Source organism: Hyla sarda, chromosome 2 (genome assembly GCF_029499605.1).
Source record: "Hyla sarda isolate aHylSar1 chromosome 2, aHylSar1.hap1, whole genome shotgun sequence".
Lineage (NCBI taxonomy): Eukaryota > Metazoa > Chordata > Amphibia > Anura > Hylidae > Hyla > Hyla sarda.
In genome coordinates, this window is record NC_079190.1 from 497,855,855 (window position 1) to 497,877,792 (window position 21,938).

The 21,938-nt window shown below is 45.8% G+C and overlaps 1 protein-coding gene across 1 annotated transcript in view; it reads left to right on the forward strand.

Moving 5' to 3' along the window:
* TMPRSS3 (transmembrane serine protease 3) overlaps positions 1-21,938 on the forward strand; it is a gene marked incomplete in the record, with an annotated part of 200,034 nt that overhangs the window by 139,050 nt on the left and 39,046 nt on the right. Inside the window, 1 exon segment of the mRNA XM_056559761.1 lies at positions 3,071-3,213. Coding sequence (XP_056415736.1) covers positions 3,071-3,213 — 143 coding nt within the window.

Sequence of the window (21,938 nt, forward strand, 5' to 3'; positions counted from 1 at the left end):
GTGGGGGAACTGTACTGCACCTAATGTGGGGGAACCATACTGCACCTAATGTGGGGAACTATAATGCACCTAATGTGGGGGAACTATACTGCACCTAATGTGGGGAACTACAACCTAATGTGAGGGAACTGTACTGCACCTAATGTGGGGGAAATGCAACCTAATGTGGGAGAGTTGTACTGCACCTAATCTGGGGGAACTGTACCTAATGTGGGGGAACTGTACTGCACCTAATGTGGGGGAACTGTACTGCACCTAATGTGGGGAACTATACTGCACCTAATGTGGGGGAACTATACTGCACCTAATGTGGAGGAACTATACTGCACCTAATGTGGGGGAACTATACTGCACCTAATGTGGGGAACTACAACCTAATGTGGGGGAACTGTACTGCACCTAATGTGGGGGAACTGCACTGCACCTAATAAGGGGGAATTGTACCTAATGTGGGGGAATTGTACTGCACCTAAGTTGGGGGAACTGTACCTAATGTGGGGCAACTGTACTGCACCTAATGGGGGAACTATACTGCACCTAATGTGGGGGAACTATACTGCACCTAATGTGGGGGGACTGTGCTGCACCTAATGTGGCAGAACTGTACCTAATTGGGGGGAACTGTACTGCACCTAATGTGGGGGAACTGTATTGCACCTAATGTGGGGTAATGTGGGGGAACTGTACTGCACCTAATGTGGGGGAACTTTACTGCACCTAATGTGGCGGAACTGTACTGCACACCTAATGTGGTTGAACTGTACTGCACCTACTGTGGGGAACTCTACTGCACACCTAATGTGGGGGGAACTGTACTGCACACCTAATGTGGGGGAACTGTACTGCACACCTAATGTGGGGGAACTGTACTGCACACCTAATGTGGGGGAACTGTACTGCACACCTAATGTGGGGGAACTATACTGCACATCTAATGTGGGTGAACTATACTGCACTACTAATGTGGGGGAACTGTACTGCCAACTTAATGAGGGGGAACTGTACTATGTGTATATATTTGTGTATGTGTATATATTCACACATTCACACAAATAGAGAAAGGCTCTATTGATGAGCCAAAACTTCGTGGTTTGTACAGATGTGTGAATAAATACACCCATTGGGTTTTCACTGAAAGCTTGGAGAGCCGCACTCTTCTATCTTTTGTGGATTTTTTGGGGTTTGGGTCTGACCCTGGAGCTGAGCAACCAACAGGGATCTGGAATCCTCTCGCATGGTGCTTCTTTATTTCCAATTTCTCTCTCTCTCTCTCTCTATATATATATATACACACACACACACACGGTGTGAGTTTGTGCTTTAGGGTGCACACCCTAATGCAATAGGCTGCGCATGCCTATGCACTCTATAGCCACAGTATTCAATATTCCTAGAAATACAGTACCATGAATGCTCAGCCTGACTCCTCCCCCACATGTGACTGATCACATGGCCATAGGTCACGGAAGGTTCTTTTGCCATGCAGCCTCTGCGGAGCTGTTCTCCTGCTGCTCCGTGTGTCCCTGATTCAGGGTGTCACCCCTCCAGGGGGTATCACCCGGTGCAGGCCGCTCCCTCCCCCCCCCATAGCAACACTACCGAGCACGTCCAGGCCTCCCACCACCACAAGGGAGGGACACGCCCCCTCCCACCACACACCAATCACCTCCCACCACCACGACAGAGGGACACGCCCCCTATCACCACACACCAATCACCTCCCACCACCACAAGGAGGGACACGCCCCCTCCCATCACACACCAATCACCTCCCACCACCACAAGGGAGGGACACGCCCCCTTCCACCACACACCAATCACCTCCCACCACCACAAGGGAAGGACACGCCGCCTTCTACCACACACCAATCACCTCCCACCACCACAAGGGAAGGACACGCTGCCTTCTACCACACACCAATCACCTCCCACCACCACAAGGGAAGGACACGCCGCCTTCTACCACACACCAATCACCTCCAACCACAAGGGAGGGACACGCCTTCTTCACCTGAGAGGATTTCTAACACCGTGAGCTAATGAAAAGAGGAATTTTTATTAGGGATCGACCGATATCGTTTTTTTAGGGCCGATACCGATAATCGGTGGAGGTTAGGGCCAATAGCCGATAACTTATACCGATATTCCGGTATAAGTTATCAGCTATTTATCCCCCCGCGACACCGCTGCAGATCATTGATTTAAAGCGGGCGCTTTAAATCAATGCACTGCAGTGGCTTTTGCGGTGCCATAGGCCGCCGCCGCCACCCGCTTCTCTCCCCCTGCCTGTCCGGGGGTCCTGAGACCTATCACCGCCACCGCTCCCCCCGCCGCGCCGCACCGCGTCTAGGGGTGCCTCCAGCTGTTGCAAAACTACTACTCCCAGCATGCCCGGACAGCCAACGGCGGTGCGGGGGCGGGGCATTATCGACTTATCGTCAAGGTAATTGCCGATACCGATAATGCCCAAAATCGTGATTATCGGCCGATAATATCGGCCATACCGATAATCGGTCGATCCCTAATTTTTATGATAAAAATAGGTGATAGAGGCCTAAAAATGATATGTACATGGTCACGGTTAGGTACTGAGTAGCATATGAATTATTTATTTTGTTTTTATGGGATCTGACAGGTACTCCACTGCTCAGCATTTTGAACAAACTGTTCCGAACACTGAGACAGTGCCAGGAGCTCCTGATGTTATATCCCCGCCCACTCATGATGTCACGCCCTACCCCCTCAATGCAAGTCTATGGGAGGGGGCGTGACAGCCGTCACGCCCCCTCCCATAGACTTGCATTGAGGGGGCGGGCATGACATCATGAGGGGGCGGGGCTATGACATCACAAGCTCCCGGCTCCAGCGTTCAGAACAGTTTGTTCCAAATGCTGAGCAGCGGAGTACCCCTTTAAGTCTATGGCTGGGATGTAGATATCAGAGTACAGCTATCGGGTATCTCCAGTTACTGACCATACCAGCGTCAGTCACAGATCCCCCATAACAATGTGTTATCCCTACTGTATGTTTAATATTATACATAATCCTTTCTGTTTCCATTATCTAACAGGGGACACATCTCAAACAATGGACTATGCTGGGGTCCCCCTCATATCAAATAGAGTCTGTAATACAAAATACGTCTATGGAGGAGTCATAAAGCCGTCCATGCTGTGTGCCGGCTTTCTGGAAGGTGGAGTAGATACCTGTCAGGTACTTAAACAGATTTTTTTTTTAGATATAAAGAGGGAGATTTATCAAAACCTGTCCAGAGGAAAAGTTGCCCAGTTGCCCATAGCAACCAATCAGATCGCTACTTTCATTTTCCAAAGGCCTTTTCAAAAATGAAAGAAGCGATCTGATTGGTTGCTATGGGCAACTCAGCAACTTTTCCTCTAGACAGGTTTTGATAAATCTACTCCAAAGTACTTACAAAAACTTGATATAGTAAAATAACAAACCCTCCCTGCTTATCAGAACCACATTACCCACTGGGTGTAGGCTGTAATTATAACATAACCGCATGGTTGGTTTTTCACATTAGGATATCGTGAAATCAAATATACCTTTTTTTTCCTCCTTTTTTTAACTATAATACTTAACCTATACGTAAGAATGTAACTACAAAAATACTGCAACCTATGTACGAGAATATGCTATAATACTGCTCTTTTATGTATAAGAATAAATCTAGTATAATACTGCCTCCTATGTACAAGAATATAACTACTATCATACTGCTCATATATACAAGAATATAACTACTATCATACTGCTCATATATACAAGAATATAACTACTATAATACTGCTCCTATATACAAGAATATGACTACTATAATACTGCTCCTATATACAAGAATATAACTACTATAATACTGCTCCTATATACAAGAATATAACTACTATAATACTGCTCATATATACAAGAATATAACTACTATAATACTTCCTCCTATATACAAGAATATAACTACTATAATACTGCTCCTATATACACGAATATAACTACTATAATACTGCCCCTAAATACAAGAATATAACTACTATAATACTGCTCCTATATACAAGAATATAACTACCATAATACTGCTCCTATATACAAGAATATAACTACTATAATACTGCTCCTATATACAAGAATATAACTACCATAATACTGCTCCTATATACAAGAATATAACTACTATAATACTGCCCCTAAATACAAGAATATAACTACTATAATGCTGCTCCTATGTATAAGAATATAACTACTATAATACTGCTCTTATATATAAGAATATAACTACTATAATACTGCCTACTATATACAAGAATATAACTACTATAATACTGCCTCTATATACAAGAATATAACTACTATAATACTGCCCCTATATAAAAGAATATAACTACTATAATACTGCTCCTTTATACAAGAATATAACTACTATAATACTGCTCTTATATTTAAGAATATAACTACTATAATACTGCCTCCTATATACAAAAATATAACTACTATAATACTGCTCCTATATGTAAGACTATAACTACTATAATACTGCTCCTATATATAAGAATATAACTACTATAATACTGATCCTATATACAAGAATATAACTACTTAATACTGCTCCAATATACAAGAATATAACTACTATAATACTGCTCCTATATACAAGAATATAACTACTACAATACTGCTCCTATGTACAAGAATATAACTACTACAATACTGCTCCTATATATAAGAATATAACTACTATAATACTGCTCCAATATACAAGAATATAACTACTATAATACTGCTCCTATGTACAATAATATAACTACTATAATACTGCTCCTATGTACAATAATATAACTACTATAATACTGCTCCTATATACAAGAATATAACTACTATAATACTGCTCCCATATACAATAATATAACTACTATAATACTGCCCCTATATACAAGAATATAACTACTATAATACTGCTCCTATATACAAGAATATAACTACTATAATACTGCCCCCTATATACAAGAATATAACTACTATAATACTGCCTCCTATATACAAGAATATATAACTACTAAAACACTGCCCCTATATACAAGAATATAACTACTATAATACTGCCCCTATATACAAGAATATAACTACTATAATACTGCTCCTATATACAAGAATATAACTACTATAATACTGCCCCCTATATACAAGAATATAACTACTATAATACTGCCTCCTATATACAAGAATATATAACTACTAAAACACTGCCCCTATATACAAGAATATAACTACTATAATACTGCTCCCTATATACAAGAATATAACTACTATAACACTGCTCCTATATACAAGAATATAACTACTATAATACTGCCCCTATATACAAGAATATAACTAGTATACTACTGCTCCTATATACAAGAATATAACTACTATAATACTGCTCCTATATACAAGAATATAACTACTATAATACTGCCTCCTATATACAAGAATATATAACTACTAAAACACTGCCCCTATATACAAGAATATAACTACTATAATACTGCTCCCTATATACAAGAATATAACTACTATAACACTGCTCCTATATACAAGAATATAACTACTATAATACTGCCCCTATATACAAGAATATAACTAGTATACTACTGCTCCTATATACAAGAATATAACTACTATAATACTGCTCCTATATACAAGAATATAACTACTATAATACTGCTCCTATATACAAGAATATAACTACTATAATACTGCCTCCTAGCTGAGAGGTTGTGTCTGTGTAGCTCTCCTGATGTCTGGAGAAAGCCCAGGGAGGGGCCACCCTGGGTGGGGAAGCTCCCCAAGCAAGGCCCAGGCTTCTCGGCCTATTCTGGGAATTAATCCCCAGACACCACAAACCATGGATGAAAATCCTAAAATTTCTATGGATGTGAGAATTGTTCAGAATGTTGTCAGTTCTGGTGCAGTAAGAAGCACAGATGAGAAGAAAGTCTTGGAAGCTAAGAAGGAATCATCATCAAGTCAGGTAATGGCTGCAGGTACAATCCACCCCTCCTGCAGTCAGACAGAGGAAAACATCCCTGGAGAAGCAGACCATGCAGGAGAATCTGCAGCAGCCTGTATTGATACGTTCTGACCGCACACGATACGGGAGCGGGAGCAGCGCAAAAGTTACAAGCACGCCAGAGGGGACCAGAGGGAGTACAGCAGGAAGGCTTCAGGGGGCCACAAGTGCGGTCACTGGGAAGAACCAGGGGCCCAGTCCCCAGTCTGGAGATTGTGACCCCGCAGCAGTGACCACAGCAACACCGAGACAGATCCCACCTCAGAAGCAGAGTCCTGTGAGTACCCCACCAGCACGGCCCCCCAATACTCAGCGGGCGCCTGAACTATGTCTGGCCGAGCAGATCCCAGCTCTGGTAAAGAGACTTGAGACTTTAAAAAAGACAAAGTTACAGCTGCAGAAACAAATTGAATGTATATACAAGCTAAAGGCAGCAAACCCCAATAACCATGCTGTACATGACAAGAAGCTGAGCTCCCTCGCTGTGCAGCTCGCTGACACTGTGCAGGACATGGAGGACGTATTGGACCAGATGGGACCAGTCGCTGAGACCTTCAGAAACCAGCAGCGATTTGAGGGATATAAGGAAAGACCAGCAACAAAGTCATCTACATCTACTGCTGCACCCAAGTCTTCAGCCTCACCAGGGGACACCCAGCAGTCCTGTACAAGACAAGAGGACATCCAGCAGTCCTGTGCAAGACCACTCCTCAGACCAGCCAGCTTCCCTTTTGAAAAAGGGGATTTGTACAGACAAGCAGAAGCAAGCGTCCAGCAACATCAGAGACCTGCAGAGACTCCTCCAGAGGTACCACAAGTCCCAACAGTCAGCACGGTGAAGCAGGACTATGGACACATACCTGAAGGTAACTCTGCAACAGTAGTGCAGTCACCACAAGCCCCTGGGGGCAGTAGAGAGCAGCAGGACTGTGGACTCTTACCTGAAGGCAGCAGTGCAGCAGAGAGTTCACAGGACATGGCTCTGCAGGGCTTGCTGGGCTCTGTAGTGCAAGATCATGCTGCCAGTGACTGCAATGATATGAATGTATGTGATATTACTGATAATGTGTCTGCAGAGGGGGGTGCTTCACAGTCTGTGTGGGATCTGGGGTCATCTCTGGGGTCAGGTCCACCATTAGTTCAGCCTTCAGAGGCTTGTGACCCCCAGAGTATAGAGGTTGATGGTGGGGAGGGGGCTGTACAGTCTGATGCACAACACTTCCCCCCTTTAGTCACACAAGTGTCAGACCCCCCCTAGTACGGCTGGTCAGCAGCCACCACAGCGCCCCCAAGTACAGCAGGAGGGTAGAAGTAGTGGCGCCTCCTCTGGTAATGCCTGGAGTCGTGGGTCACCATTCATGTCCAATGTAAACTATACGGGTCAGGCTTTCAAGAGGAGGAACGTGGTCAGGTTCAGACATAGAGGGGCCAAGGAGGAGCTGCCTGACAGGAGGTTTGTGGTCCGTGAACTTCTGTGCCACCAAATGGGCTTCCTGCCATCTAACATCCTGGCAGTGATAAACCTTCCTGACAGGCAGGGCTATGACGTCAGCTTCAAACTCATGTCTGACCTAGACCGCTTCCGGGCCCATGTCACCCGGGTGAGAGATGCTGATGGCTGGAATAAGTTCAGCTTTGTCCCCATCTCCAGACCGGACACAGCGAATGTCACCATTATATTCTGGAACGAGTCTGTCCCCCCCCAGGATATTGTTGTATGGTTAAAAAGGCACTGTGACCTAATGTCAGACCTGACTAAGACCAGGGATGAGGACGGCATATGGACGGGAGGGTGGAAGGTCCTGGTAAAGTTACGGCAGATTAATAACATTACCCAACATCTGCCCAATTCATTTTTCATTGGTCGGGAGTAAGGAGTTTGTTTCTATGCAGGTCAGCCCAGAAAATGTTTCAAGTGTGGGAAGACCGGTCATATCGCGAGTGTCTGCACCCTGGTGAAGTGTAATTTATGTGGGGAGATCGGCCATGTCAGCGCCACCTGCCAGAATATCCGCTGCAACCTCTGTGGTAAGACCGGTCACTCCCACAGGGACTGTCCTGACGCCTGGCATAACATCTGTAAGGACTTCCCTGATGAGGACCTGCTGGAGGGGGCAGAGGACCTGGAGGAGGAGACGTTGGTGTCAGGGTCAGCAGTGACACAGCCCGAGCCTCAGCATAACATGGGTGACAATATGGGTGACACTGTAGGTGACACTAGGGGTGACAATATGGGTGACAATATTGGTGACACAGTGCCCGACCAGTCCCAACCAGAAGCCACTGAGGGGAACAGGGAGGTCACTGAGCAGGTTGTGGCCATGTCTTCTTCCGCCCCAGCATCAATAAATCCGCAGAAGAGACGGAAAAAAGACAAAACCAGCCGTAAGCCTGAGGAGGGATGGACCACTGTCCAAAAGCCCTCCAAAAAGAAAGTAGACCCCGGGTCAGGTGTAATGACCATCACAAATAGGTACAGTGTGTTGTCAGAGTCAGACGCTGAGGAAGAGATGGAGAGGGAGCTAAAGAGAGTGATAGAGGAATTTAATGAAGACCAAGAGGGTGATCCCCCCACAAAAAGGAGACCCCCACGGGATAAACGTCTGTCCGAATCGGACATGGAAACAGGTGGTCAGCAGGAGGGCTCGGACTCAGATCTGTGATGATGGGGGTGACATCTCTGCTTCTTCTACTTTCCTTTGTTATGATGGCCGACTTTACCCTTAAAGTGTTCTCCAGTAATGTGAACAGTGTCAGAGTGAGGAGGACCAGACACGTCGTATATGACCATCTAAAGTCTATTGATGCTGACATCTTCTTCTTACAGGAGACACGTTTAAATACTCTAGGACTGTTACGTGAGGCAGAGCGCGAATGGCGGTCTGGTCCGTCCTTTTGGTCACTGGCTGTGGAACCAAGTGCCGGGGTCTCTATCCTCTTTACCACCAATGATGTAACTGTACATAGGCTGACAGAGGTATTGATGGGAAGGTGCCTAATGCTGGAAGTTACTATTCGGGGTAGAAGGCTCCGACTCATTAATATATATGGTTCACAGACAGTGACTGAAAGGGTTAACCTTTATAATGAAGTGAAGCCATATCTCTTCACGTCTGTCCCTGTCATCTTGGCCGGAGATTTTAATGCCTCCAGAACATCTAGTGACAGAACATCTAATAGACCTCTAACCCGAGACTCCAAGGTCTTAAACCAAATCATTCTACAGGCCGGGTTGTCAGATGTGTTTGTGCAGGGTGGTCGGAAGGCAAAGTTTACCTATTTTTGTGGTGGAAGAAGCAGTAGGATAGATTTGGCTCTGGTTAGTCCTACAGAGACGATTGGTGAGAAAGATGAGAAGATCGTCCCTTATTCTGACCATCTGGCCTTATATTTCTGTTTGGGTGTCACACAGGGTCCTGAGACAGGTAGAGGGTTGTGGAGACTGAATTCCAGCCTATTAGAGGATCGTTCTGTGCAGAGACAGGTTCACTCTCTTATACAGGGTCAACTAGAGAGGGTGGACTTCTATGATGATATGGCCGCCTGGTGGGAGGATGTCAAGGATGAGATCAGAACCCTCTTAAAGAGACTGTCAGTTATAAAGGGGAAGAGTAAGTATGGCCAGTATCTCAAGCTGCGGAAAGAATTGGAGTCACTGTATTCGGCGGGTGGGGACCAACAAAGGATAGACCGGCTGAAATCTGAGATAAGGCAGTATCAGTACAGCAGGTATACCTCCCTGGTTCTTGAACGGGATTATGGGTCCTTAGGGTCTCCTGATCCCTTTGAGAATTGCCGGGAGCGGGTGGCAAATAAATCTGTCACCGGTCTCACTGACTCCCAGGGTGTTTTGCAGGAATCTCGGGAGGGTATCCTGGGGGTGGTGAGATCGTACTATGCTGACTTGTTTCAGAGGAAGGTTTTGGATAGAGACAAGATGACCCAATTCTTGGAGACAACTCCGCTCCCTGATACTAATGATTTGGACTTTTCTCCTTTGACAGCAGAATTGACGGTGGCAGAGGTCAAAGAGGCCATTGATAAGTTACATGTGAAGAAGGCACCAGGTCCAGATGGGATAACAGCAGAATTCTATAAGACATTCAGAGACCTATTGGCTCCAATCCTCGTGGATGTTTACACAAATTGTCTAGAAAGTCACCTGATGCCTCCATCCATGAGAGTGTCCTCGCTGATTCTGCTGTCTAAAGGTAAAGAGCCGAGTGACATCAAGAACTGGAGGCCAATTGCCCTCTTGAATGTCGACAGGAAGATTCTGGCAAAAATCCTGTTTTCTAGGTTAGTTTGTCTGTCCCCGGCACTGTTGGCAGGCTGTCAGTATGGCACAGTAAAAGGGCGGAACATCTCTGGGGCAGTGATCTCCATAAGGGAGATGTTTGAGAGATGTAAAGTCCTGAGGTGTGGGAGATATGTTGTGAGTCTTGACCAGGCTAAAGCCTTTGACAGAGTAGATCATGAGTATCTATGGGCCACTTTGTCAAAGTACGGTATTCCGGGACAATTCATCGATTGGCTGAAGACTTTGTATTGTGAGGCCGAGAGCTTTCCTCTGATCAATGGTTGGCAGGGTGACACCTTCAGGGTTGAGGCGGGGGTGAGACAAGGTTGCCCACTGAGTCCGCTGCTGTATGTATTTGCCTTAGACCCGTTTCTGAGGTCACTGCAGGAGTGTGGTTTTCAGGGGGTGCCGGTCCCCCACTGCCTACCCCTGAGTGTTGTTGCCTACGCGGATTATGTGACCGTAGTGATATCTGAGCCTCGTGAGGTGGAGATGTTGTCTGCGGCCATCAGAAATTACTCGGAGGCCTCAGGGTCTCTGGTCAACCTTGAGAAGAGTCAAGCTCTCTGGATATCAGATACTGATCCAGATTTTGATCTGCCCCAATTTGTGAGAGCCTCCTCCTATATTAAAATCCTAGGGGTCAAATTCGGGAGGGACGATAACGCCAAACTAAATTGGGAAGAGAAGTTGGAAGCCGGAAATGCAAAGGTTCAGCGCTGGAAGAACTGGAGGCTGACCTATAGAGAAAGGGTTAAAATGTTGAAGACTTACCTGGTCCCCGTCTTTTTGTATGTCTCTGTTGTTTTTCCTTTGCCAGAATCTTTCTCTGCTCGGCTCTTTAGCCTGTTCTTCCAAATGTTCTGGGGGAACAGGTTGAATCTGATAAAAAGAGGGGTCACCTACCTACAGAGGAGAGAGGGTGGGTTGGATATGCTGAATCCAAGGGTGTTCTTTGACTCCATGTTTCTAAAAGTTAATTTTGGTTGCATGGACTCAAACAACAGCTCCCTGTGGGCGAATAGTATCAGGGACTGGATATTGCCTTTTGCAGAGTCTTGGGTGCGAGGCGGCAGTCTCAAGAGGGGGAGATGGACGCGTGACTACCTCCCCCCGTACCTGGAATACGGGCTCAGATGTCTGAAGAGATGGCTCATTGAGAAGTCCTATATAGAGAGTAAGCCAAGGAAGGATCTATACGTAAGGGTTTGTAGGGCTTTCTTCTGCTCTCCGCTTGCCTTCAGGGATTGTGTGACCAGCACTTTACAGGAAAGTCTAAAGTTCCTCAATGGGAAACGACTCCCCACAAAATTCTTTGACATAGCTTGGCTGTCGCTCCATGGGAGGCTTTTTGTCAGGGGTAACCTGAAATATCTAAGCGTTTCTGATAGGAACTGTCCTCTGGGTTGTCAGCAGGAGGAGACTATGGAGCATTTCATATCTGACTGCAGGGGCGGGAGGAGGATATGGGAAGAAGTGTCCGGTAAGCTGAACATCCCAGTACTGCAGAACCTGACGTATCCTGACATCATATATGCTGTACCATCCAGTAACAGGACTGTAGACAGGGGGACTATGTACATTATAATTACTATCACTAAATATTACCATTGGCACATGAGAACTAGAGTGTCCATACACAATGAGCCATTCCACCACATCACAGCAGTAAGACAGATAATGTCCGAGCTCCAGTGGGTAAAGTCATTAGAGATACGGAGGAACCAAAATAATGGGAAATTATGGAGGAATGTCTCTTTGGTTTAACACGGATGATGTCATGTTATTTTATTAAATTTTTTTTTGTTTTTCCTTTTCCAGCAAATGTGGACTTTCTAAGTTTAATATTACTCTGTACATACTCTAGTTGAGTAGTCATTGTGTGTACAATGCTTGTTATTTTTGTTTTGCATTGTAAGAATTTATGTTAATTGTAATTTTGTTTGTTTTCACAATAAAAATTGCCTCCTATATACAAAAATATAACTACTATAATACTGCTCCTATATGTAAGACTATAACTACTATAATACTGCTCCTATATACAAGAATATAACTACTATAATACTGTCTCCTATATACAAGAATATAACTACTATAATACTGCTCCTATATACAAGAATATAACTACTATAATACTGCCCCTATATACAAGAATATAACTACTATAATACTGCCCCTATATACAAGAATATAACTACTATAATACTGCTCCTATATACAAGAATATAACTACTATAATACTGCTCCTATATACAAGAATATAACTACTATAATACTGCCTCCTATATACAAGAATATAACTACTATAATACTGCCCCTATATACAAGAATATAACTACTATAATACTGCTCCTATATACAAGAATATAACTACTATAACACTGCCTCCTAGCTGAGAGGTTGTGTGTGTGTAGCTCTCCTGATGTCTGGAGAAAGCCCAGGGCGGGGCCACCCTGGGTGGGGAAGCTCCCCAAGCAAGGCCCAGGCTTCTCGGCCTATTCTGGGAATTAATCCCCAGACACCACAAACCATGGATGAAAATCCTAAAGTTTCTATGGATGTAAGAAATGTCCAGAATGTGTCCAGTCCTGGTGCAGAAAGAAGCACAGATGAGAAGAAAGTCTTGGAAGCTAAGAAGGAATCATCAGCAAGTCAGGTAATGGCTGCAGGTACAATCCACCCCTCCTGCAGTCAGACAGAGGAAAACATCCCTGGAGAAGCAGACCATGCAGGAGAATCTGCAGCAGCCTGTATTGATACGTTCTGACCGCACACGATACGGGAGCGGGAGCAGCGCAAAAGTTACAAGCACGCCAGAGACAAGAGTGAATACACCAGGAAGGCTTCAGGGGGCCACAAGTGCGGTCACTGGGAAGAACCAGGGGCCCAGTCCCCAGTCTGGAGATTGTGACCCCGCAGCAGTGACCACAGCAACACCGAGTCAGATGCCCCCTCAGAAGCAGAGTCCTGTGAGTACCCCACCAGCACGGCCCCCCAATACTCAGCGGGCGCCTGAACTATGTCTGGCCGAGCAGATCCCCGCTCTGGTAAAGAGACTAGAGACTTTAAAAAAGACAAAGTTACAGCTGCAGAAACAAATTGAATGTATATACAAGCTAAAGGCAGCAAACCCCAATAACCAGGCTGTACATGATAAGAAGCTGAGCTCCCTCGCTGTGCAGCTCGCTGACATTGTGCAGGACATTGAGGACGTATTGGAGCGGATGGGACCAGTCGCTGAAACCTTCAGGAATCAGCAAAGATTTGAGGGATATAAGGAAAGACCAGCGCCAAAGTCATCTACATCTACTGCTGCACCCAAGTCTTCAGCTTCACCAGGGGACATCCAGCAGTCCTGTGCAAGACCACTCCTCAGACCAGCCAGCTTCCCTTTTGAAAAAGGGGATTTGTACAGACAAGCAGAAGTAAGTGTCCAGGAACAACAGAGACCTGCAGAGACTCCTCCAGAGGTACCACAAGTCCCAGCAGTCAGCACGGTGAAGCAGGACTATGGACACATACCTGAAGGTAACTCTGTAACCGTTGTGCAGTCACCACAAGCCCTGGGGGGCAGTAGAGAGCAGGACTGTGTACTCTCACCTGAAGGCAGCAGTGCAGCAGAGAGTTCACAGGACATGGCTCTGCAGGGCTTGCTGGGCTCTGTAGTGCAGAATCATACTGCCAGTGACTGCACTGATATGACTGTATGTGATTTATCTGATAATGTGTCTGCAGAGGGGAGCGCTTCACAGTCTATGTGGGATCTGGGGTCAGGTCCACCATTAGTTCAGCCTTCAGAGGCTTGTGACCCCCAGAGTATAGAGGTTGATGGTGGGGAGGGGGCTGTACAGTCTAATGCACAACACTTCCCCCCTTTAGTCAGACAAGTGTCAGACCCCCCTAGTGCAGGCGGTCAGCAGCCACCACAGCTCCCCCAAGTACAGCAGGAGGGTAGAAGTAGTGGCGCCTCCTCTGGTAATGCCTGGAGCCATGGGTCACCATTTATGTCCAATGTGAATTATACAGGTCAGGCTTTCAAGAAGAGGAACGTGGTCAGATCCAGACATAGAGGGGCCAAGGAGGAGCTGCCTGACAGGAGGTTTGTGGTCCGTGAACTTCTGTGCCACCAAATGGGCTTCCTGCCATCTAACATCCTGGCAGTGATAAACCTTCCTGACAGGCAGGGCTATGACGTCAGCTTCAAACTCATGTCTGACCTGTATCGCTTCTGGGCCCATGTCACCCGGGTGAGAGATGCTGATGGCTGGAATAAGTTCAGATTTGTCCCCATCTCCAGACCGGACACAGCAAACGTTACAATAATATTCTGGAACGAGTCTGTCCCCCCCCCCCCAGGATATTGTTGTATGGTTAAAAAGACACTGTGACCTAATGACCTAACAATTCATCGATTGGCTGAAGACTTTGTATTGTGAGTCCGAGAGCTTTCCTCTGATCAATGGTTGGCAGGGTGACACCTTCAGGGTTGAGGCGGGGGTGAGACAAGGTTGCCCATTGAGTCCACTGCTGTATGTATTTGCCTTAGACCCGTTTCTGAGATCACTGCAGGAGTGTGGTTTTCAGGGGGTGCCGGTCCCCCACTGCCTGCCCCTGAGTGTTGTTGCCTATGCGGATGATGTGACTGTAGTGATATCTGAGCCTCGTGAGGTGGAGATGTTGTCTGCGGCCATCAGAAGTTACTCAGAGGCCTCAGGGTCTCTGGTCAACCTTGAGAAGAGTCAAGCTCTCTGGGTATCAGATACTGATCCAGATTTTGATCTGCCCCAATTTGTGAGAGCCTCCACCTATATTAAAATCCTGGGGGTCAAATTCGGCAGGGACGATAACGCCAAACTAAATTGGGAAGAGAAATTGGAAGCCGGAAATGCAAAGGTTCAGCGATGGAAGAACTGGAGGCTGACCTATAGAGAAAGGGTTAAAATGTTGAAGATTTACCTGGTCCCCGTCTTCTTATATGTCTCTGTTTTTCCTTTGCCAAAATCTTTCTCCGCTCGGCTCTTTAGCCTGTTCTTCCAAATGTTCTGCTCCCTATATACAAGAATATAACTACTATAATACTGCCTCCTATATACAAGAATATATAACTACTATAATACTGCTCCTATATACAAAAATATAACTACTATAATACTGCTCCTATGTACAAGAATATAACTACTATAATACTGCTCCCACATACAAGAATATAACTACTGTAATACTGCTCCTATATACAAGAATATAACTACTATAATACTGCTCCTATATACAAGAATATAACTACTATAATACTGCCTCCTATATACAAGAATATAACTACTATAATACTGCTCCTATGTACAATAATATAACTACTATAATACTGCTCCTATGTACAATAATATAACTACTATAATACTGCTCCTATGTACAAGAATATAACTACTATAATACTGCTCCTATATACAAGAATATAACTACTATAATACTGCTCCTATATACAAGAATAGAACTACTATAATACTGTTCCTATATACAAGAATATAACTACTATAATACTGCTCCTATATACAAGAATATACCTACTATAATACTGCTCCTATATACAAGAATAGAACTACTATAATACTGCTCCTATATACAAGAATATAACTACTATAATACTGCCTCCTATATACAAGAATATAACTACTATAATACTGCTCCTATATACAAGAATATAACTACTATAATACTGCTCCTATATACAAGAATATAACTACTATAATACTGCTCCTATGTACAAGAATATAACTACTATAATACTGCCCCCATATACAAGAATATAACTACTGTAATACTGCTCCTATATACAAGAATATAACTACTATAATACTGCTCCTATATACAAGAATATAACTACTATAATACTGCCTCCTATATACAAGAATATAACTACTATAATACTGCTCCTATGTACAATAATATAACTACTATAATACTGCTCCTATGTACAATAATATAACTACTATAATACTGCTCCTATGTACAAGAATATAACTACTATAATACTGCTCCCATATACAAGAATATAACTACTGTAATACTGCTCCTATATACAAGAATATAACTACTATAATACTGCCTCCTATATACAAGAATATAACTACTATAATACTGCTGTTACGCCTAGCGCTCCGGGTCCCCGCTCCTCCCCGGAGCGCTCACGGCGTCTCTCTCCCCGTAGCGCCCCGGTCAGTCCCGCTGACCGGGAGCGCTGCACTATCATGGCTGCACTATCATGGCCGTCGGTGATGCGATTCGCACAGCGGGACGCGCCCGCTCGCGAATCGCATCCCAGGTCACTTACCCGTCCCGGTCCCTTGCTGTCATGTGCTGGCGCGCACGGCTCCGCTCTCTAGGGCGCGCGCGCGCCAGCTCTCTGAGACTTAAAGGGCCAGTGCACCAATGATTGGTGCCTGGCCCAATTAGCTTAATTGGCTCCCACCTGCTCCCAGACTATATCTGCTCACTGCCCCTGCACTCTCTTGCCGGATCTTGTTGCCTTAGTGCCTAGAGAAAGCGTTTACTGTGTTTGTCCATACTGTGTACTTGACCTCCTGCGATTGCCATATTGACTACGATTCTTGCTGCCTGCCCCGACCTTCTGCTACGTCCGACCTTGCTCTTGTCTACTCCCTTGTACCGCGCCTATCTTCAGCAGTCAGAGAGGTTGAGCCGTTGCTAGTGGATACGACCTGGTTGCTACCGCCGCTGCAAGACCATCCCGCTTTGCGGCGGGCTCTGGTGAAAACCAGTAGCAGCTTAGAACCGGTCCACTAGCACGGTCCACGCCTATCCCTCTCTGGCACAGAGGATCCACCTCCAGCCTGCCGAATCGTGACAGTAGATCCGGCCATGGATCCCGCTGAGGTTCCCCTGCCAGTTGTCTCTGACCTCACTACGCTGGTCGCCCAGCAAGCCCGACAGATCGCCCAACAAGATCACCAGCTGTCGTACTTGACCACCATGACACAGCAACTTCAGTCGCAGCTACAGCAGCTTCAGTCACAGCTACAGCAATTTCAGTCACAGCTACAGCAGCAACAACCATCTCCTCCGCCGGCTCCTGCACCTCTTCCGCAGCGAGTGGCCGCTCCTAGCCTCCGCTTGTCCCTGCCGGACAAATTTGATGGGGACTCTAAGTTTTGCCGTGGCTTTCTTTCGCAATGTTCCCTGCACTTGGAGATGATGTCGGACCAGTTTCCTACTGAAAGGTCTAAGGTGGCTTTCGTAGTCAGCCTTCTGTCTGGGAAAGCTCTGTCATGTGCCACACCGCTCTGGGACCGCAATGACCCCGTCACTGCCTCTGTACACTCCTTCTTCTCGGAAATTCGAAGTGTCTTTGAGGAACCTGCCCGAGCTTCTTCTGCCGAGACTGCCCTGCTGAACCTGGCCCAGGGTAATTCTTCAGTGGGCGAGTACGCCATCCAATTTCGTACTCTTGCTTCCGAATTATCATGGAATAACGAGGCTCTCTGCGCGACCTTTAAAAAAGGCCTATCCAGTCGCATCAAGGATGTGCTGGCCGCACGAGAGATTCCTGCCAACCTGCAAGAACTTATCCATTTGGCCACCCGCATTGACATGCGTTTTTCTGAGAGACATCAAGAGCTCCGCCAGGAAAAAGACTTAGATCTCTGGGCACCTCTCCCACAGTCTCCGTTGCAATCTACGCCTGGGCCTCCCGCCGAGGAGGCCATGCAAGTGGATCGGTCTCGCCTGACCCAGGAAGAGAGGAATCGCCGTAGGGAAGAAAATCTTTGTCTGTACTGTGCCAGTTCCGAACATTTCTTGGTGGATTGCCCTATTCGTCCTCCACGTCTGGGAAACGCACGCTCGCACCCAGCTCTCGTGGGTGTGGCGTCTCTTGATTCAAAGTCGGCTTCTCCACGTCTCACGGAGCCCGTGCGGATTTCTCCTTCAGCCAACTCCTCCCTCTCAGCCGTGGCCTGCTTGGACTCTGGTGCCTCTGGGAATTTTATTCTGGATTCTTTGGTGAATAAATTCCGCATCCCGGTGACCCGTCTCGTCAAGCCGCTCTACATTTCCGCGGTCAACGGAGTCAGGTTGGATTGCACCGTGCGTTACCGCACAGAACCCCTTCTGATGTGTATTGGACCCCACCACGAAAGGATTGAGTTATTCGTTCTTCCCAACTGTACCTCGGAGGTCCTCCTCGGTCTGCCATGGCTCCGGCTTCATTCTCCCACCCTTGATTGGACCACCGGGGAGATCGAGAACTGGGACTCTGCCTGCCATAGGAAGTGCCTCTCCCCCCCTCCCAGTCCCGTCAGGCAAGCCTCAGTGCCTCCTCATGGCCCCCGTCCTGGTGTCACACTGCCCCGTGCCAGGCTTCGCCCTCTGCCCTCCCTCCCCATTCCCACTCCTGCTGTACTGCCTGCCGTTGAGGAAACCCTCCATTCTTTCCCGGTGTCCTCATCCCAGGGGAGGCAGTTACCGGACAAAGAAAAGGGGAGACCTAAGGGGGGGGGTACTGTTACGCCTAGCGCTCCGGGTCCCCGCTCCTCCCCGGAGCGCTCACGGCGTCTCTCTCCCCGCAGCGCCCCGGTCAGTCCCGCTGACCGGGAGCGCTGCACTATCATGGCCGGCGGGGATGCGATTCGCACAGCGGGACGCGCCCGCTCGCGAATCGCATCCCAGGTCACTTACCCGTCCCGGTCCCTTGCTGTCATGTGCTGGCGCGCGCGGCTCCGCTCTCTAGGGCGCGCGCGCGCCAGCTCTCTGAGACTTAAAGGGCCAGTGCACCAATGATTGGTGCCTGGCCCAATTAGCTTAATTGGCTCCCACCTGCTCCCAGACTATATCTGCTCACTGCCCCTGCACTCCCTTGCCGGATCTTGTTGCCTTAGTGCCTAGAGAAAGCGTTTACTGTGTTTGTCCATACTGTGTACTTGACCTCCTGCGATTGCCATATTGACTACGATTCTTGCTGCCTGCCCCGACCTTCTGCTACGTCCGACCTTGCTCTTGTCTACTCCCTTGTACCGCGCCTATCTTCAGCAGTCAGCGAGGTTGAGCCGTTGCTAGTGGATACGACCTGGTTGCTACCGCCGCTGCAAGACCATCCCGCTTTGCGGCGGGCTCTGGTGAAAACCAGTAGCAGCTTAGAACCGGTCCACTAGCACGGTCCACGCCTATCCCTCTCTGGCACAGAGGATCCACCTCCAGCCTGCCGAATCGTGACAACTGCCTCCTATATACAAGAATATAACTACTATAACATCGAGGAGAAGAAGGCAAAAAGACCGCACTCACCCACTGTACTCGCTGGTGGATTGCAGATTTATTCAGAATGCAAAAAACTATTCCATAAGGTGGAGGACGTGGAGGGGATAAAAAGCCAAACGGACTAGTTTCGCGCCAGCCGGCGCTTTCTCTGACTGGTAGCCCAGTCAGAGAAAGCGCTGGCTGGCGCGAAACTAGTCCGTTTGGCTTTTTATCCCCTCCACGTCCTCCACCATATGGAATAGTTTTTTGCATTCTGAATAAATCTGCAATCCACCAGCGAGTACAGTGGGTGAGTGCGGTCTTTTTACCTTCTTCTCCTCGATGTTTGATGTTATCTGATATTACACCTGCACCCCCAGGTACGGCAGTACTTCAAATCTTCTGGATAGCCCTGATTGTATTGCCTCAGGATTTCATTATTGAACAGGGATATTTGCTCTTTGGTGCCACTTTTTCCCTTTTTTTCTTGGACTTTGATATAACTACTATAATACTGCTCCTATGTACAAGAATATATCTACTATAATACTGCTCCTATATACAAGAATATAACTACTATAATACTGCTCCTATATACAAGAATATAACTACTATAATACTGCTCCTATATACAAGAATATAACTACTATAATACTGCTCCTATATACAAGAATATAACTACTATAATACTGCTCCTATATACAAGAATATAACTACTATAATACTGCTCCTATATACAAGAATATAACTACTATAATACTGCCCCCTATATACAAGAATATAACTACTATAATACTGCCCCTATATACAAGAATATAACTACTGTAATACTGCCTCCTATATACAAGAATATAACTACTATAATACTGCTCCTATATACAAGAAAATAACTACTATAATACTGCTCCTATATACAAGAATATAACTACTATAATACTGCTCCTATATACAAGAATATAACTACTATAATACTGCTCCTATATACAAGAATATAACTACTATAATACTGCTCCTATGTACAAGAATATAATTACTATAATACTGCTCCTATATACAAGAATATAACTACTATAATACTGCTCCTATATACAAGAATATAACTACTATAATACTGCTCCTATGTACAAGAATATAATTACTATAATACTGCTCCTATATACAAGAATATAACTACTATAATACTGCTCCTATATACAAGAAAATAACTACTATAATACTGCTCCTATATACAAGAATATAACTACTATAATACTGCTCCTATATACAAGAATATAACTACTATAATACTGCTCCTATATACAAGAATATAACTACTATAATACTGCTCCTATGTACAAGAATATAATTACTATAATACTGCTCCTATATACAAGAATATAACTACTATAATACTGCTCCTATGTACAAGAATATAACTACTATAATACTGCTCCTATGTACAAGAATATAACTACTATAATGTGAAGGTAGTAGAAGGAAAGATGAGACGGCACTACTATATATGAGATCATGCGAAATATCAAGGCAATGTCCTGAGCGGGGAAAGGTAACGTCCGGAGAGCAGGGGTGCAGAATGTATGAGAAATGGAGACATCTGAATATATGCAAGTAGAAAGAATACATATCTGCACTCACCTGGGTAAAACTTCACTTTATTTCATCATCATCAAGAAAGGGATAGCCGGCTTGGTGGGATCGGGAAAAAGGCGCAACAGCCGGAGCCGTGCGGGTGTGTGGCAAACAGCTGGTTTCGCTGCAAAAACCGCTTCCTCTGGCCTCACCGGACGTCACATCCAGGTGTGATTTACCTGGTGGGAGCTGTGGCGTCATGAAGGAAAAGAGGAGGAGCGCTACGCGCTCAGGGAAAGCAGAGGAGAAGCAACCGATACATAGAATAAAATAAATTAAGCTGCCGAAAAAGAGAGAAAATGTTAGGAACATGGAATACATGGACATCAAATCATAAGTGGGAGCATGTAAAAATGCAATAATGGAAAAATCAAAAAAAGTAGTGTGAGCTGGAAAAGAAAGTCACTACAGAAAAACAGTGAGTTCATTCCTGTGGTTGAGTCCGAGGATGCCGAGCACATCTGTGCGCATAATCCATACAGCTTCGCGCTGCCTGAGGATTGCTACCTTCATGTTGCTGGTAGTGAGGATTCTTTCAAGGCCACAGAAGGTGAGACAGTCAGGGTTGTTTTTATGATGAGATCGCATATGTTCAATGAGCCTCGCCGATCTGATGCCAGTCTTCAGAGATCTTTTATGTTCTCTAAATCTGGAGTACATACAGCGCTTGGTGGAACCAATGTAGAAAAATTTGCA